The following is a 17,104-nucleotide window of genomic DNA, read 5'->3' on the forward strand; positions in this document are numbered from 1 at the left end:
TTGTTGCCTTGGTAACCAAACAAACAGTCTAGCTAGTTTAGCTAACCAAACCCCTTAGACCCTTAGCCGTAGTAAATTGAACATATACCACACCTCTTCTGGCCTTAATTTATTAACTTAACCTTCTATTTGAAATATTTTGAAAAGCTTTTGCTTGATTGAGTTTCTCTGGTGCTGGAAAATAGGGTAATAACCAAATATTTAAGAGCAGGAGGATGCCAATGTACTGGAAATGTTCTTTCATTGACAAGATATCATATGAAATACGCTTTGGAAAAAGACATCAGAACGTACTTCCCATGATTGAGAAACACCAAAAAAATACACTTAAAATGTTTATTATAAAACATACAATTCTAAATTTGTGAACAACCTAAGTGTGATGTGTTCCTTAACTCAACGTATCAGTGGGACGATGGCTGGAAGATTTTACCCACAATGTGGAAGAAATACCCCTCTTTCCTTATGTATCTGATGCTTTGTGGCTATTGTCATGACCAGAGAGGGCCTTTCATGTTATGTTGGAACTGATAGAATTGTCCCAAAAGTGCAAACCCCACCCATCTTGCTTTCCAGACAGGATCAATCAAACACTCAAAAGTATTTGAGGTCATTTTGGTAGGCTGTAGTATTTGAGGTCATTTTGGTAGGCTGTAGTATTTGAGGTAATTTTGGTAGGCTGTAGTATTTGAGGTCATTTTGGTAGGCTGTAGTATTTGAGGTCATTTTGGTAGGCTGTAGTATTTGAGGTCATTTTGGTAGGCTGTAGTATTTGAGGTCATTCCTATGATATCAACATGTGACTTTTTAGTTAACTTTAAAGGGGCTTAAATAAATAAAAATTGGACTATTAAATTACTCACATATACCCATTGAATCTTTAAGAAGAGACATTGACTGACAACACAGCTCTTAGCTCCCCCAGTAGATGCCTACTGGAGAACTTTTATTTTCTATTGCTTTTAATCTTTTTAATGAATTTATTATTATTATTAACACTTTGTTCTAGCTAGCTATATGTGTAGGTAGCTATCAAGTAAACACAATGTAAATACCTTATAAATACCTCATGAGCTCAGTTCAACTGTCATACCCCATCAGAACCCAAAACATAACCTCGTTGTACTCCAATGTCTATAAACAAAGTCAATGCAAAACAAACACTATTACTTCCAAACATCTATCATGTTGATCTCCTGGATGGCGGGGCCTTTGCATCCATTGCTCTGTCTATGAATTTTAGAGTGGCTCCACCACTCGGATGGTTACCACGGCAACGCTTTGTTATTGTTTCAGACCTATTATGCATTTCTACCGCTGTTATATAAACATCTCATGTTTTTAAACGTGTTCTATGTGTTGGTTGGGTTAAGCAGGAATCATGGAAAATCTAAATTAGCTTAAAATAGATTTTCTCTCTCATATCTATCTCTTATGTTTATCTTAGAATGACCCATCTTATTTCTCAGCCACTATTATATTCCATGGAATACTGGCATATTACTGCCGTCTGGTGGTAAACGGGGCCTGTCGTCTTTCTCTGTAGGACCGGAGCGATCCATGTGGGAGACCGTATTCTGGCTATCAACAGTGTCAGTCTGAAGGGCAAGCCGCTCAGCGAGGCCATTCACCTGCTACAGATGGCCGGGGAGACGGTCACACTCAAGATCAAGAAACAGGTCGACAGTAAGTGTTCAGAAAATCAATCAATCAAGTTTCAAATCAAATCAATCAAATCTTTTACAGTTACCTGGCCTAGACCCCAAAGAGAAAGCAGAAAGAGTGCAGTAACCACAACATGGGACTGAAGAAACAGATGTATGTGTTGTATAGTTATCAATATGTGTCTGTCTTCCTTAGGTGTCACTCTGCACCAAATCAGGTGTATGTTTCCCTTCCCCAGGATATCAGGGGAGCCGCGAGAGTACAGACGTCTGAGATGTAACCAGCCATTTGTAGTTTGGCATTTAAATATACTAACAACTAGATGAAACCAGGCCTGCTGTGTGAGTTTGCTACAGAGTTCTGCTGGTAGCTTCCCTCTGATGCTGTGCTGCTGCTCTGGGATCTCTACCTCCTCTGTCCAGGCTTCAGCTCAGACACATACTGCTTGTTGTCTTAGAGAATCCCATAACAGGTTTATGAGGTTTATGTGGTTCTAAGGTTTTCCTCCCCATAAAACCAGCAAAACATAATTATGTACAACAAAAGGGTGTCACACCTGGACCTTAGAGATCCTTTTAATTCTCTATTTGGTAGGTCATGGTGTGACTACGGTGGGCAATCTATGTTTTCTATTTCTTTGTTGGCCTGGTATGGTTCCCAATCAGAGGCAGCTGTCTATCGTTGTCTCTGATTGGGGATCATATTTAGGCAGCCTATATTTCCACCTGTAGTTTGTGGGATCTTGTTTTTGGTGCTGTGCTGTTTAGCCCTACTAGACGTTACGTTTCGTTTTGTGTTTTCACAGCGCCCCTTTTAATGGATCCTCTATGAACCTTTTGAAGAACCATTTGTGGTGCATTTTTTAACTACCCCCCCCCCCCCCCCCCCCTACTATTATTATTATTGTTAATAATACGCATTACAATAACACAATATTTTAGTTCTCAGTATATATGATGATTTTAGTGGCAAAGCAGAATAAATGCATCTAAATATGAGGTATATGAGAACCCCAAGTCCAATGGGTATAACCTCTGGCGTGTTTGAGTACATAATGTACTGTGTATTTGAGATTCGTAATGTACTGTGTATTTGAGATTCGTAATATGTATTTGAGATTTGTAATGTACTGTGTATTTGAGATTCATAAGGTACTGTGTATTTGAGATTCATAAGGTACTGTGTATTTGAAACTCATAAGGTACTGTGTATTTGAGATCCATAATGTACTGTGTATTTGAGATTCATAATGTACTGTGTATTTGAGATCCATAATGTACTGTGTATTTGAGATATACATATTTGACCCAGGTTTGACACTTTCCTCCCACCCTTCGACGTCTCGTATGAGAGCATAGTTTATTAATAACTTAACAGCGTCCCAAATGGCACCCTATTCCCTATATAGTGCACTACTTTAGACCAGAGCCCTATAGAACCCTATTCCCTACATAGTACACTACATTAGACCAGAGCCCTATTGAACCCTATTCCCTACATAGTGCACTACTTTAGATCAGAGCCCTATGGCACCCTTTTCCCTACATAGTGCACTACGTTAGACCCTATTCCCTACATAGTACACTACTTTAGACCCCATTCCCTACATAGTACACTACTTTAGGCCAGAGCCCTATGGCACCCTATTCCCTACATAGCACACTCCTGTTAAACATAGGCCATGTGCCCCGACAACATGCAGAGACCCTGAACAGATGCTCCTCTACTTCCTCCTTCCAGTGGCAGACGAGAAGAAGAAGGATGGAGAGATGGAGAATGATTTGAGTGACACGGAGGACGTGTCGGACATGACAGACTCTCAGAAGACCAACAAGCTGTCAGAGATCTACTCCACCACCATACCCAGTATGGACTCTACCATGGAGTCCTGGGACGGATCCGGCATCGACGCGGGCTACGGAAGCCAAGGTAAAGACTAGTGGTAGACATGGTGAGACCAGGGTTAGGGTTGTGGTTAGAGTTAATGATACGCTTGGTGTATCACCATGTCCTGGGACGTCTCCTGCATCGATGCTGGCTACGGAAGCCAAGGTAAAGACTAGTGGTAGACATGGTGAGACCAGGGTTAGGGTTGTGGTTAGAGTTAATGATAGGTCTACACTTGGTGTATCACCATGTCCTGGGACGGATCCGGCATCGATGCTGGCTACGGAAGCCAAGGTAAAGACTAGTGGTAGACATGGTGAGACCAGGGTTAGGGTTGTGGTTAGAGTTAGAGTTAATGATAGGTCTACGCTTGGTGTATCACCATGTCCTGGGACGTCTCCTGCATCGATGCGGGCTACGGAAGCTAAGGTATAGACTAGTGGTAGACATGGTGAGACCAGGGTTAGGGTTGTGGTCAGAGTTAATGATAGGTCTACACTTGGTGTATCACCATGTCCTGGGACGGATCCGGCATCGACGCCGGCTACGGAAGCCAAGGTAAAGACTAGTGGTAGACATGGTGAGACCAGGGTTAGGGTTAATGATAGGTCTACACTTGGTGTATCACCATGTCCTGGGACGTCTCCTGCATCGATTCTGGCTAAGACATCCAAGGTTTGACCCCACAGGGCAGCATGGACTCTATGGTTCTATAGCTGATATGTCTATGGTTCTATAGCTGATATGTCTATGGTTCTATAGTTGATATGTCTATGGTTCTATAGTTGATATGTCTATGGTTCTATAGCTGATATGTCTATGGTTCTATAGTTGATATGTCTATGGTTCTATAGTTGGTGATATATGGTGATATAGTTGATATAGTCTATGTTTCTATAGTTGATATAGTCTATGGTTCTATAGTTGATATAATCTATGGTTCTATAGTTGATATAATCTATGGTTCTTCCAGCCCAATAGGTTTGTACACAATTGATTGTAATGGACGTGTCACTCTAAATTATCATTTTTATTCTACCTTTTTATTCTACCTAACCCCCTTTCTCCCTCACTTCCCACCCTCACCTCCACCAACACCCCTTCCGCAGGGCCCTACAACCCCCAGGCGGCAGGCATCGCCCTGCACCCCCATGAGTGGAGGAGTGCCAGGCAGAGGACCAGCCCCCCGCCCCCGGGCCGCCGTAGTAACAACTACCCTTTCAGTGACGGGGGCTTCAGTGAAGACGACTGGGACAAACCATCAGGGTAAGACTCACTGTGGAGACATCATGCCAAACGTCTCACCCCTCTTTGTATACTGTCTCACTTGTGGAGACTTCATGCCAAACATCTCACCCCTCCTTGTACACTGTCTCACTGTGGAGACCTCATGCCAAACGTCTCACCACTCTTTGTATACTGTCTCACTTGTGGAGACCACCTGCACGGTGTACATTTTAGGACACCCCTCGAGCCTCATGCCAAACATCTCACCCCTCCTTGTATACTGTCTCACTTGTGGAGACCACCTGCACGGTGTACATTTTAGGACACCCCTCGAGCATCATGCCAAACATCTCACCCCTCCTTGTATACTGTCTCACTGTGAACACTGTAGAGGGTGCAGGACCTGTAGGTGCTATGTGCTGTACGTCTCATATAAGCCTTCAGAGTAACACTCACTGAGGAGAGAGGCCACATAGAAGAGTGAGGGCTTTACAGGTTGCTATTACGGTTGCAAAAAATCCTCTGTGCCTTTCCCCCGAACATTCCCAGGTTTTCCAGACATCCTGGTTAGAAGAATGCTGGAATCAGGAGGAAAATCTGGAAATAAATCTGGAATATGCCAACCGGGATTTCTAGAAAACCTTGGAATTCTAGTAAAATTGCCGGAGGTTTTACAGGTTGTAACAATGGCAGGTACTTGAACAGTTAGAACAATGACAGGTACTTGAACAGTTAGAACAATGACAGGTACTTGAACAGTTAGAACAATGACAGGTACTTGAACAGTTAGAACAATGACAGGTACTTGAACAGTTAGAACAATGACAGGTACTTGAACAGTTAGAACAATGACAGGTACTTGAACAGTTAGAACAATGACAGGTACTTGAACAGTTAGAACAATGACAGGTACTTGAACAGTTAGAACAATGACAGGTGCTTGAACAGTTAGAACAATGACAGGTGCTTGAACAGTTACAACAATGACATGTACTTGAACAGTTAGAACAATGACAGGTACTTGAACAGTTAGAACAATGGCAGGTACTTGAGCAGTTAGAACAATGATAGGTACTTGAACAGTTAGAAGAATGGCAGGTACTTGAACAGTTAGAACAATGACAGGTACTTGAACAGTTAGAACAATGACAGGTACTTGAACAGTTAGAACAATGATAGGTACTTGAACAGTTAGAACACTGACAGGTACTTGAACAGTTAGAACAATGACAGGTACTTGAACAGTTAGAACAATGACAGGTACTTGAACAGTTAGAACAATGACAGGTACTTGAACAATTACAACAATGGCAGGTACTTGAACAGTTAGAACAATGACATGTACTTGAACAGTTAGAACAATGACATGTACTTGAACAGTTAGAACAATGACAGGTACTTGAACAGTTAGAATAATGACAGGTACTTGAACAGTTAGAACAATGACATGTACTTGAACAGTTAGAACAATGGCAGGTACTTGGACAGTTACAACAATGACAGGTACTTGAACAGTTACAACAATGGCAGGTACTTGAACAGTTAGAACAATGACAGGTACTTGAACAGTGACAACAATGACAGGTACTTGAACAGTTACAACAATTACAGGTACTTGAACAGTTAGAACAATGACAGGTACTTGAACAGTTAGAACAATGATAGGTTTTATTTTTATTTTTTTTATTTCACCTTTATTTAACCAGGTAGGCTAGTTGAGAACAAGTTCTCATTTGCAACTGCGACCTGGCCAAGATAAAGCATAGCAGTGTGAGCATACAACAAAGAGTTACACATGGAGTAAACAATTAACAAGTCAATAACACAGTAGAAAACGAAGGGGGGGTTTATATACAATGTGTGCAAAAGGCATGAGGAGGTAGGCAAATAATTACAATTTTGCAGATTAACACTGGAGTGATAAAAGATCAGATGGTCATGTACAGGTAGAGATATTGGTGTGCAGAAGAGCAGAAAAGTAAATAAATAAAAACAGTACGGGGATGAGGTAGGTGAAAAGGGTGGGCTATTTACCAATAGACTATGTACAGCTGCAGCGATCGGTTAGCTGCTCAGATAGCTGATGTTTGAAGTTGGTGAGGGAGATGAAAGTCTCCAACTTCAGCGATTTTTGCAATTCGTTCCAGTCACAGGCAGCAGAGTACTGGAACGAAAGGCGGCCAAATGAGGTGTTGGCTTTAGGGATGATCAGTGAGATACACCTGCTGGAGCGCGTGCTACGGATGGGTGTTTCCATCGTGACCAGTGAGCTGAGATAAGGCGGAGCTTTACCTAGCATAGACTTGTAGATGACCTGGAGCCAGTGGGTCTGGCGACGAATATGTAGCGAGGGCCAGCCGACTAGAGCATACAAGTCGCAGTGGTGGGTAGTATAAGGTGCTTTAGTGACAAAACGGATGGCACTGTGATAGACTGCATCCAGTTTGCTGAGTAGAGTGTTGGAAGCCATTTTGTAGATGACATCGCCGAAGTCGAGGATCGGTAGGATAGTCAGTTTTACTAGGGTAAGCTTGGCGGCTTGAGTGAAGGAGGCTTTGTTGCGGAATAGAAAGCCGACTCTTGATTTGATTTTCGATTGGAGATGTTTGATATGAGTCTGGAAGGAGAGTTTGCAGTCTAGCCAGACACCTAGGTACTTATAGACGTCCACATATTCTAGGTCGGAACCATCCAGGGTGGTGATGCTAGTCGGGCATGCAGGTGCAGGCAGCGACCGGTTGAAAAGCATGCATTTGGTTTTACTAGCGTTTAAGAGCAGTTGGAGGCCACGGAAGGAGTGTTGTATGGCATTGAAGCTTGTTTGGAGGTTAGATAGCACAGTGTCCAAAGACGGGCCGAAAGTATATAGAATGGTGTCGTCTGCGTAGAGGTGGATCAGGGAATCGCCCGCAGCAAGAGCAACATCATTGATATACACAGAGAAAAGAGTCGGCCCGAGAATTGAACCCTGTGGCACCCCCATAGAGACTGCCAGAGGACCGGACAGCATGCCCTCCGATTTGACACACTGAACTCTGTCTGCAAAGTAATTGGTGAACCAGGCAAGGCAGTCATCCGAAAAACCGAGGCTACTGAGTCTGCCGATAAGAATATGGTGATTGACAGAGTCGAAAGCCTTGGCGAGGTCGATGAAGACGGCTGCACAGTACTGTCTTTTATCGATGGCGGTTATGATGTCGTTTAGTACCTTGAGTGTGGCTGAGGTGCACCCATGACCGGCTCGGAAACCAGATTGCACAGCGGAGAAGGTACGGTGGGATTCGAGATGGTCAGTGACCTGTTTGTTGACTTGGCTTTCGAAGACCTTAGATAGGCAGGGCAGGATGGATATAGGTCTGTAACAGTTTGGGTACTTGAACAGTTAGAACAATGGCAGGTACTTGAACAGTTAGAACAATGACAGGTACTTGAACAGTTAGAACAATGACAGGTACCATAACAGTATCCGGTCTTTGTAGGTTGCTACAATGGGAACCCCATGATCATACCGAAACTTTGCAGGTTGCAACAATAGGAAATCCAGACAGTATCTGGTATTTGCAGGTTGCAACAACTGAACTATTATTTTTTATAATTTATAGACAGGGGTGCAACCCTCGTGACAGCACAGCTGGGTTCACAGCTTTTAAACTCTAACGAAGGCAGCTTGCTGTTGAAATGGTGGTATTTATGAAATGTAGAACTATTGTTTCTGATAGTGTGCAGCTTTTCTTTTCACAGTTATAGGTTCACACAGCAATTGGTTCACACAGCAATGGGGTTCACACAGCAATGGGGTTCACAGAGCAATTGGTTCACACAGCAAAGGGGTCACACAGCAAAGGGGTTCACAGAGCAATGGGTTCACACAGCAATTGGTTCACACAGCAATTGGTTCACACAGCAAAGGGGTCACACAGAAAAGGGGTTCACAGAGCCACAAAAGGGCATGTCTGTTTTTTGCCTCTAGCCGTGTGACCTCAGAGCCGCTTGTGATGACACCATCACTAAACATCTTGAGTGATTCATGAGTCAGGAACTGTAACGGCCATCCCATGTTACGTTAAATAGAATGTCATCATCCTCCAATGATCACTGAGCGATGGAGGCTTCAACAAAGATGTCTGTCACTCACCTTCAGGGAGAAATCACTGGAACCCCTTAACAGTACCAGCCATTTGCAGGTTTCAAAAATGAACTACAAAGACTCATGAGCTCAGAATTACTATGACTTGGTGTTTCATGTTAGTCCACAAAGTCCTGTGTAACCCGCATAACATCAGACACACCTAAAGCTAGATTCACAGATAAGAGTTTTAAAAAAAAGTTATGTAATTGTTTCTAGACAGCTAAATAATGGGGGTGTAGCCTGCCCAGGGGTGAAAGTAGATCTAATATCTTACCAGTACACGACACCCAAGTGCATGCAGAATTTTATATATTTTAATAGCTTAGTTGTTGAAATCATAGAATTCCTTATAGATCCGTATGAATTTAATATACGCTGTTTATGGACCTAGTAGCCTGGGTGGACGTTCCATGCAAACTCGCATTTTACAGACTTATGTAAGATAGCCTACTATTCATACTGTGAGTAGATTGAATAGTTATTGTCTAGGCCTAACTCAATCACTGTTCGCAAAACAAGACTGTTCAGAGTGGCGTAGAGGAGTGACTCGTAATACGTAGTCCCCGCGGTTATATCCGCACGGCGGCGGACGAGTTTAATAAGGTCTTTAAATATTGTGTTGCGACGGGTTGAATAAAGAGAATACCTTTAAAAACAAATCCAATAAATGTATCATTCTTGTGCAATTTATATCTATAGGCTACGTTGAGGTTTTTCTTGGACTATTTTAGGCTATTTTAGTCGGGTTTTAGTGCATGAACCTAAACTTCAGGGCTTAATTAACTGTACACGCGCCAAAATAGCCTACACAGCCAATCGACTTATAATGTTTTCGGGAACTGGCAGTCCACTGAGGCAAAAAAAAGTACATTGTCGGAGTTTAATTCAATAAGACAAAATCTGCGGAAGGAGAGTTGAAAATATTTGGTGAAGTGGTAAAACAGGATGACAGCACTATGTTGTGTGTGGTGATGATTGTGAGGCGCTGCTATACAAATTCCACAGTCACAAGACCAACTTCAAAATAGACCTATTTCACGTCAAGGGAACTGTAGACTACTGTTTAGATGGGTTAAATTGGAAACTGAAGTCTGGACGATGACTGTAGGTCTATAACCTCTCACATAGCCTTAATATTAACTCCTGCAGAATTAAGAATTTCTTGCAGTAAAATGATACAGTAAATGTAGACAGAATTTGGACTTGGTTACAGGAGTATTACCAAGTCCAAATATGATTTATTTCTGCATCTTCAGAGAATGCAATGCTCAATTAGATACCATCTGTAGAGGTTCTGTCTTCATTATAAAAGCTGATTGTATTTCAATCACATAAAATATGCATCGTAGCCAAACTGAAATCTGAAATATTTTTTTCCTTTACAACCAGTCAAACTGATGTAATTTGGACATTTTGCACAGAAAAGCTTCCTGCACCCCCTGTCAAAAAATCATCCTGCACCCCCTGTCAAAAAATCATCCTGCACCCCCTTGTCAAAAAATCATCCTGCACCCCCTGTCAAAAAATCATCCTACACCCCCTGTCAAAAAATCATCCTGCACCCCCTGTCAAAAAATCATCCTGCACCCCCTGTCAAAAAATCATCCTGCACCCCCTGTCAAAAAATCATCCTGCACCCCCTGTCAAAAAATCATCCTGCACCCCCTGTCAAAAAATCATCCTGCACCCCCTTGTCAAAAAATCGTTCTGCACCCCCTGTCAAAAAATCATCCTGCACCCCCTGTCAAAAAATCATCCTGCACCCCCTGTCAAAAAATCATCCTGCACCCCCTTGTCAAAAAATCGTTCTGCCTTCTTTGAGCCGTAGCCTATTAGTGCATGTTCTATATTTGGTGCTGGCCTCAGATTTTCACTTTATCCCATATGGTTGAGCGGTTGCGGATGGATTATTAGCAATTGTGGTCGGGTACGGGTGAACAAATAGCTGACCTGCTGGAGAAACAAATAGCTGACCTGCTGGAGAAACAAACAGCTGACCTGCTGGAGAAACAAACAGCTGACCCGCTGGAGAAACAAACAGCTGACCCGCTGGAGAAACAAACAGCTGACCCGCTGGAGAAACAAACAGCTGACCCGCTGGAGAAACAAACAGCTGACCCGCTGGAGAAACAAACAGCTGACCCGCTGGAGAAACAAACAGCTGACCTGCTGAAGAAACAAACAGCTGACCTGCTGGAGAAACAAACAGCTGACCTGCTGGAAAAACAAACAGCTGAACCGCTCACTGCTAACATAGAGTTAGGCCTAGGCTAGAGTTAGGCCTAGGCTAGAGTTAGGCCTAGGCTAGAGTTAGGCCTAGGCTAGAGTTAGGCCTATCAGCCTACATTTCTTGTTGGCCTTTTATAAACACATTTCATGCAATTCTACTTCACTTAATATGAATGGAAACATTAGCGGAATCTTTTTTAATACTACGAAATGTACAGGTTAGCCTACTCTGCTGACACGGACAAACAGATCAATAAAATATGTTGTATTATCCATATCAAATCTATGTTGTAGTATCTATATAAAATCTATGTTGTAGTATCTATATAAATCTATGTTGTAGTATCCATATAAATCTATGTTGTAGTATCCATATCAAATCTATGTTGTATTATCCATATAAAATCTATGTTGTAGTATCTATATAAAATCTATATCTACACTTGTAGCCTGAATTGATGCATCCACTGGTTTTCCACAAACGCCAATGGTCTCATCTCCACCTTGACAAAACGTGTTCTATTCGAGCTTCAACGTATTTTGGAGCGACCCATACGACCCGATTTCCAGTCAATTTTCTGATGTTTCATGCGGCTGACATAAATAATGGTGTAATAACTTATAGTTTTTTTGGGGGTCATTGATTTTGATTGGCTCACGTTTTACTGGTACGGCGTACCCCCCACTATTTATTTGGCTGGGAAGCCATATCGGATTGTACCACCTTTCTTTCACCCCTGGGTCGGCCTGATATAGTTCATTGGTCATGTTGCATTGATTTTGATAGGCTCATGTTTTACCCCCACTATTTATTCTGCTGGGATGACATGTCAGATTGTACCACCTGGTATGCTAGTAGCATGTGAGTAATATGTAAGTAGTATGTTAGTGGTATGTTAGTAGCATGTTAGTGGTATGCTAGTAGCATGTGAGTAATATGTAAGTAGTATGTTAGTGGTATGTTAGTAGCATGTTAGTGGTATGCTAGTAGTATGTAAGTAGTATGTTAGTGGCATGTTAGTGGTATGTTAGTGAGTTAGTAGTATGTAAGTGGTATGTTAGTAGTATGTTAGTGGTATGTTAGTAGCATGTTAGTGGTATGCTAGTAGTATGTAAGTTGTGTGTTAGTACTATGTTAGTGTTATGTTATTAGCATGTTAGTGGTATGGTAGTAGCATGTGAGTAATATGTAAGAATATGTTAGTGGTATGTAAGTAGCATGTGAGTAACATGTAACTAGTATGTTAGTGGTATGTTAGTAGCATATTAGTGGTATGCTAGAAGTATGTAAGTAGTGTGTTAGTAGTATGTTACTAGCATGTTAGTGGTATGTTAGTGGTATGTTAGTAGCATGTTAGTGGTATGCTAGTAGCATGTGAGTAATATGTAAGGAGTATGTTAGTGGTATGTTAGTAGCATGTTAGTGGTATGCTAGTAGTATGTAAGTAGTATGTTAGTAGCATGTTAGTGGTATGTCAGTGAGTTAGTAGTATGTGAGTAGTATGTAAGTGGTATGTTAGTAGTATGTTAGTGGTATGTTAGTAGCACCTTAGTGGTATGCTAGTAGTATGTAAGTAGTATGTTAGTAGCATGTTAGTGGTATGTTAGTGAGTTGGTAGTATGTGAGTAGTATGTAAGTGGTATGCTAGCAGTATGTTAGTGGTATGTTAGTAGCATGTTAGCGGTATGCTAGTAGCATGTGAGTAATATGTAAGTAGTATATTAGCGGTATGCTAGTAGCATGTGAGTAATATGTAAGTTGTATGTTAGTGGTATGCTAGTAGCATGTGAGTAATATGTAAGTAGTATGTTAGTGGTATGTTAGTAGCATGTTAGTGGTATGCTAGTAGTATGTAAGTAGTATGTTAGTAGTATGTGAGTAGCATGTTAGTGAGTTAATAGTATGTTAGTTAGTAGTTTGTTAGTTAGTGGTATGTGAGTGGTATGTAAGTAGCATGTTAATAGTTTTATTTAGTAGTATTTAAATATTATGTTATGTAAATATGATGTTTGTTTGTAGTATGGGAGTAGTATGCTAATAGTATGTGAGTCGTATGTGAGTAGTATGTGAGTGGTATGTGAGTAGTATGTGAGTGGTATGTGAGTGGTATGTGAGCAGTATGTGATCGGTATGTGAGCGGTATGTGAGTGGTATGTGAGCGATATGTGAGCGGTATGTGAGTGGTATGTGCATAGTATGTGAGTAGTATGTGAGCGGTATGTGCATAGTATGTGCATAGTATGTGAGCGGTATGTGAGCGGTATGTGAGTAGTATGTGAGCGGTATGTGAGTGGTATTTTAGCAGTATCAACTGTCTGTTTGTACGGATATTGGAACCGAGCCAAAATTCTGGAGTAACTCCGTAGATCCACCAGATTCTAGGTTTGGTAGTGGATGTCCCCACCTTCTCATAGTACCAGTACCTACAACTGACTAACGCTGCCAGTTAACACTCTTTATCTTTCCTTCAACGTTCACGCATGATGCCTCTGAAGCAGTTTTACACTACATGGAGAGATTTACCAGGTTCTGGGTTGATGTTCCCACCTAGGGTTAGGGGTTAGGATTAGAGGTTAGGGGTTAGGGTTAGGGGTTAGGATTAGGGGTTAGGGTTAGGATTAGGAGTTTGGATTAGGGGTTAGGGTAAGGGTTGATGTTAGGATTAGGGGTTAGGATTAGGGGTTAGGGTTGATGTTCCCACCTAGGGTTAGGGGTTAGGATTAGGGGTTAGGGTTAGGGGTTAGGGTTAGGGTTGATGTTCCCACCTACGGTTAGGGGTTAGGATTAGGGGTTGGGATTAGGGGTTAGGATTAGGGGTTAGGGTTAGGATTAGGGGTTAGCGTTAGGATTGGGGGTTAGTGTTATGGTTAGGGGTTAGGATTAGGGGTTAGGGTTAGGATTAGGAGTTTGGATTAGGGGTTAGGGTAAGGGTTGATGTTAGGATTAGGGGTTAGGATTAAGGGTTAGGGTTAGGGTTGATGTTCCCACCTAGGGTTAGGGGTTAGGATTAGAGGTTAGGGATTAGGGGTTAGGGTTAGGGGTTAGGATTAGGGGTTAGGGTTAGGATTAGGAGTTTGGATTAGGGGTTAGGGTAAGGGTTGATGTTAGGATTAGGGGTTAGGATTAGGGGTTAGGGTTGATGTTCCCACCTAGGGTTAGGGGTTAGGATTAGGGGTTAGGGTTAGGGGTTAGGGTTAGGGTTGATGTTCCCACCTACGGTTAGGGGTTAGGATTAGGGGTTGGGATTAGGGGTTAGGATTAGGGGTTAGGGTTAGGATTAGGGGTTAGCGTTAGGATTGGGGGTTAGTGTTATGGTTAGGGGTTAGGGGTTAGGATTAGGGTAAGGGTTGATGTTCCCACCTAGGGTTAGGGGTTAGGATTAGGGGTTAGGGTTAGGATTAGGATTAGGGGTTAGGATTAGGATTAGGGGTTAGGATTAGGGGTTAGGGTTAGGATTTGGGTTAGGGGTTAGGATTAGGGGTTAGGATTAGGGGTTAGGGGTTAGGGTTGATGTTCCCACCTAGGGTTAGGGGTTAGGATTAGGGGTTATTGTTAGGGGTTAGGGTTAGGGTTGATGTTCCCACCTAGGGTTAGGATTAGGGGTTAGGGTTTAGGATTGGGGGTTAGGGGTTAGGATTAGGGGTTAGGGTTGATGTTCCCACCTAGGGTTAGGGGTTAGGGTTAGGGATGAGGGGTTAGGGTTAGGATTAGGGGTTAGGGTAAGGGTTGATGTTCCCACCTATGGTTAGGGGTTAGGGTTAGGATTAAGGGTTTTGGTTAGAGTTAGGGGTTAGGGTTAGGTTTAGGGTTTAGGGGTTAGGGTTAGGGGTTAGGATTAGGGGTTAGGGTTAGGATTAGGGGTTAGGATTAGGGGTTAGGGTTAGGATTAGGGGTTAGGATTAGGGGTTAGGGTTAGGGTTTATGTTCCCACCTAGGGTTAGGGTTAGAGGTTAGGGTTAGGATTAGGGGTTAGGATTAGGAGTTAGGATTAGGGGTTAGGGTAAGGGTTGATGTTAGGATTAGGGGTTAGGATTAGGGGTTAGGGTTAGGGTTGATGTTCCCACCTAGGGTTAGGGGTTAGGATTAGGGGTTAGGGTTAGGTTTAGGGGTTAGGGTAAGGGTTGATGTTAGGATTAGGGTTTTGGGTTAGGGTTGATGTTAGGGTTAGGATTAGGGGTTAGGATTAGGGGTTAGGGGTTAGGGTTGATGTTCCCACCTAGGGTTAGGGGTTAGGATTAGGGGTTATTGTTAGGGGTTAGGGTTAGGGTTGATGTTCCCACCTAGGGTTAGGATTAGGGGTTAGGGTTTAGGGTTTAGGATTGGGGGTTAGGGGTTAGGATTAGGGGTTAGGGTTGATGTTCCCACCTAGGGTAGGGGTTAGGATTAGGGGTTAGGGTTAGGATTAGGATTAGGGGTTAGGATTAGGGTTAGGGGTTAGGGTTAGGATTTGGGTTAGGGGTTAGGGTTAAGGGTTAGGATTAGGGGTTAGGATTAGGGGTTAGGGTTGATGTTCCCACCTAGGGTTAGGGTTAGGGGTTAGGATTAGGGGTTATTGTTAGGGGTTAGGGTTGATGTTCCCACCTAGGGTTAGAATTAGGGGTTAGGATTTAGGATTGGGGGTTAGGGGTTAGGATTAGGGGTTAGGGTTGATGTTCCCACCTAGGGTTAGGGGTTAGGATTAGGGTTAGGGATTAGGGGTTAGGGTTAGGATTAGGGGTTAGGGTAAGGGTTGATGTTCCCACCTATGGTTAGGGGTTAGGGTTAGGGGTTAGGATTAGGGGTTCAGGTTAGGATTAGGGGTTTGGGTTAGGATTAGGGGTTCGGGGTTACGGTAGGGGTTAGGGGTTAGGATTAGGGGTTAGGATTAGGGGGTTAGGATTAGGGGTTGGGATTAGGGGTTAGGATTAGGGGTTAGGGTAAGGATTAGGGGTTTCGGATTAGGGGTTAGGATTAGAGGTTAGGGTTAGGGGTTAGGATTAGGGGTTAGGATTAGGGGTTCGGATTAGGGGTTCGGGTTCGGATTAGGGGTTAGGGTTCGGATTAGGGGTTCGGATTAGGGGTTAGGGTTAGGATTAAGGGTTAGGATTAGGATTGGGTTAGGGTTGATGTTCCCACCTAGGGTTAGGATTAGGGGTTATTGTTAGGGGTTAGGGTTAGGGTTGATGTTCCCACCTAGGGTTAGGATTAGGGGTTAGGGTTTAGGATCGGGGGTTAGGTGTTAGGATTAGGGGTTAGGGTTGATGTTCCCACCTAGGGTTAGGGATTAGGATTAGGGGTTAGGGTTAGGATTAGGGGTTAGGGGTTAGGGTTCGGATTAGGGGTTCGGATTAGGGGTTAGGGTTAGGATTAGGGGTTAGGGTTAGGGGTTAGGGTTAGGGTTGATGTTCCCACCTACGGTTAGGGGTTAGGATTAGGGGTTGGGATTAGGGGTTAGGATTAGGGGTTAGGGTTAGGATTAGGGGTTAGCGTTAGGATTGGGGGTTAGTGTTATGGTTAGGGGTTAGGATTAGGGGTTAGGGTTAGGATTAGGAGTTTGGATTAGGGGTTAGGGTAAGGGTTGATGTTAGGATTAGGGGTTAGGATTAAGGGTTAGGGTTAGGGTTGATGTTCCCACCTAGGGTTAGGGGTTAGGATTAGAGGTTAGGGATTAGGGGTTAGGGTTAGGGGTTAGGATTAGGGGTTAGGGTTAGGATTAGGAGTTTGGATTAGGGGTTAGGGTAAGGGTTGATGTTAGGATTAGGGGTTAGGATTAGGGGTTAGGGTTGATGTTCCCACCTAGGGTTAGGGGTTAGGATTAGGGGTTAGGGTTAGGGGTTAGGGTTAGGGTTGATGTTCCCACCTACGGTTAGGGGTTAGGATTAGGGGTTGGGATTAGGGGTTAGGATTAGGGGTTAGGGTTAGGATTAGGGGTTAGCGTTAGGATTGGGGGTTAGTGTTATGGTTAGGGGTTAGGGGTTAGGATTAGG

At 43.1% G+C, this 17,104-nt stretch overlaps 1 protein-coding gene across 1 annotated transcript in view; it reads left to right on the forward strand.

Annotated features, from left to right (window-relative positions):
* Nucleotides 1-17,104, forward strand: part of LOC116375835 (glutamate receptor-interacting protein 2-like) — a 179,098-nt gene that overhangs the window by 132,239 nt on the left and 29,755 nt on the right. Inside the window, exons 18-20 of the mRNA XM_031833741.1 lie at nucleotides 1,547-1,686; nucleotides 3,406-3,594; nucleotides 4,662-4,818. Of these exons, the coding sequence (XP_031689601.1) occupies nucleotides 1,547-1,686; nucleotides 3,406-3,594; nucleotides 4,662-4,818 (486 nt within the window). The remainder of the gene's footprint in view (nucleotides 1-1,546; nucleotides 1,687-3,405; nucleotides 3,595-4,661; nucleotides 4,819-17,104) is intronic.

This window comes from Oncorhynchus kisutch, linkage group LG1 (assembly GCF_002021735.2).
Source record: "Oncorhynchus kisutch isolate 150728-3 linkage group LG1, Okis_V2, whole genome shotgun sequence".
Classification (NCBI taxonomy): Eukaryota; Metazoa; Chordata; class Actinopteri; order Salmoniformes; family Salmonidae; genus Oncorhynchus; species Oncorhynchus kisutch.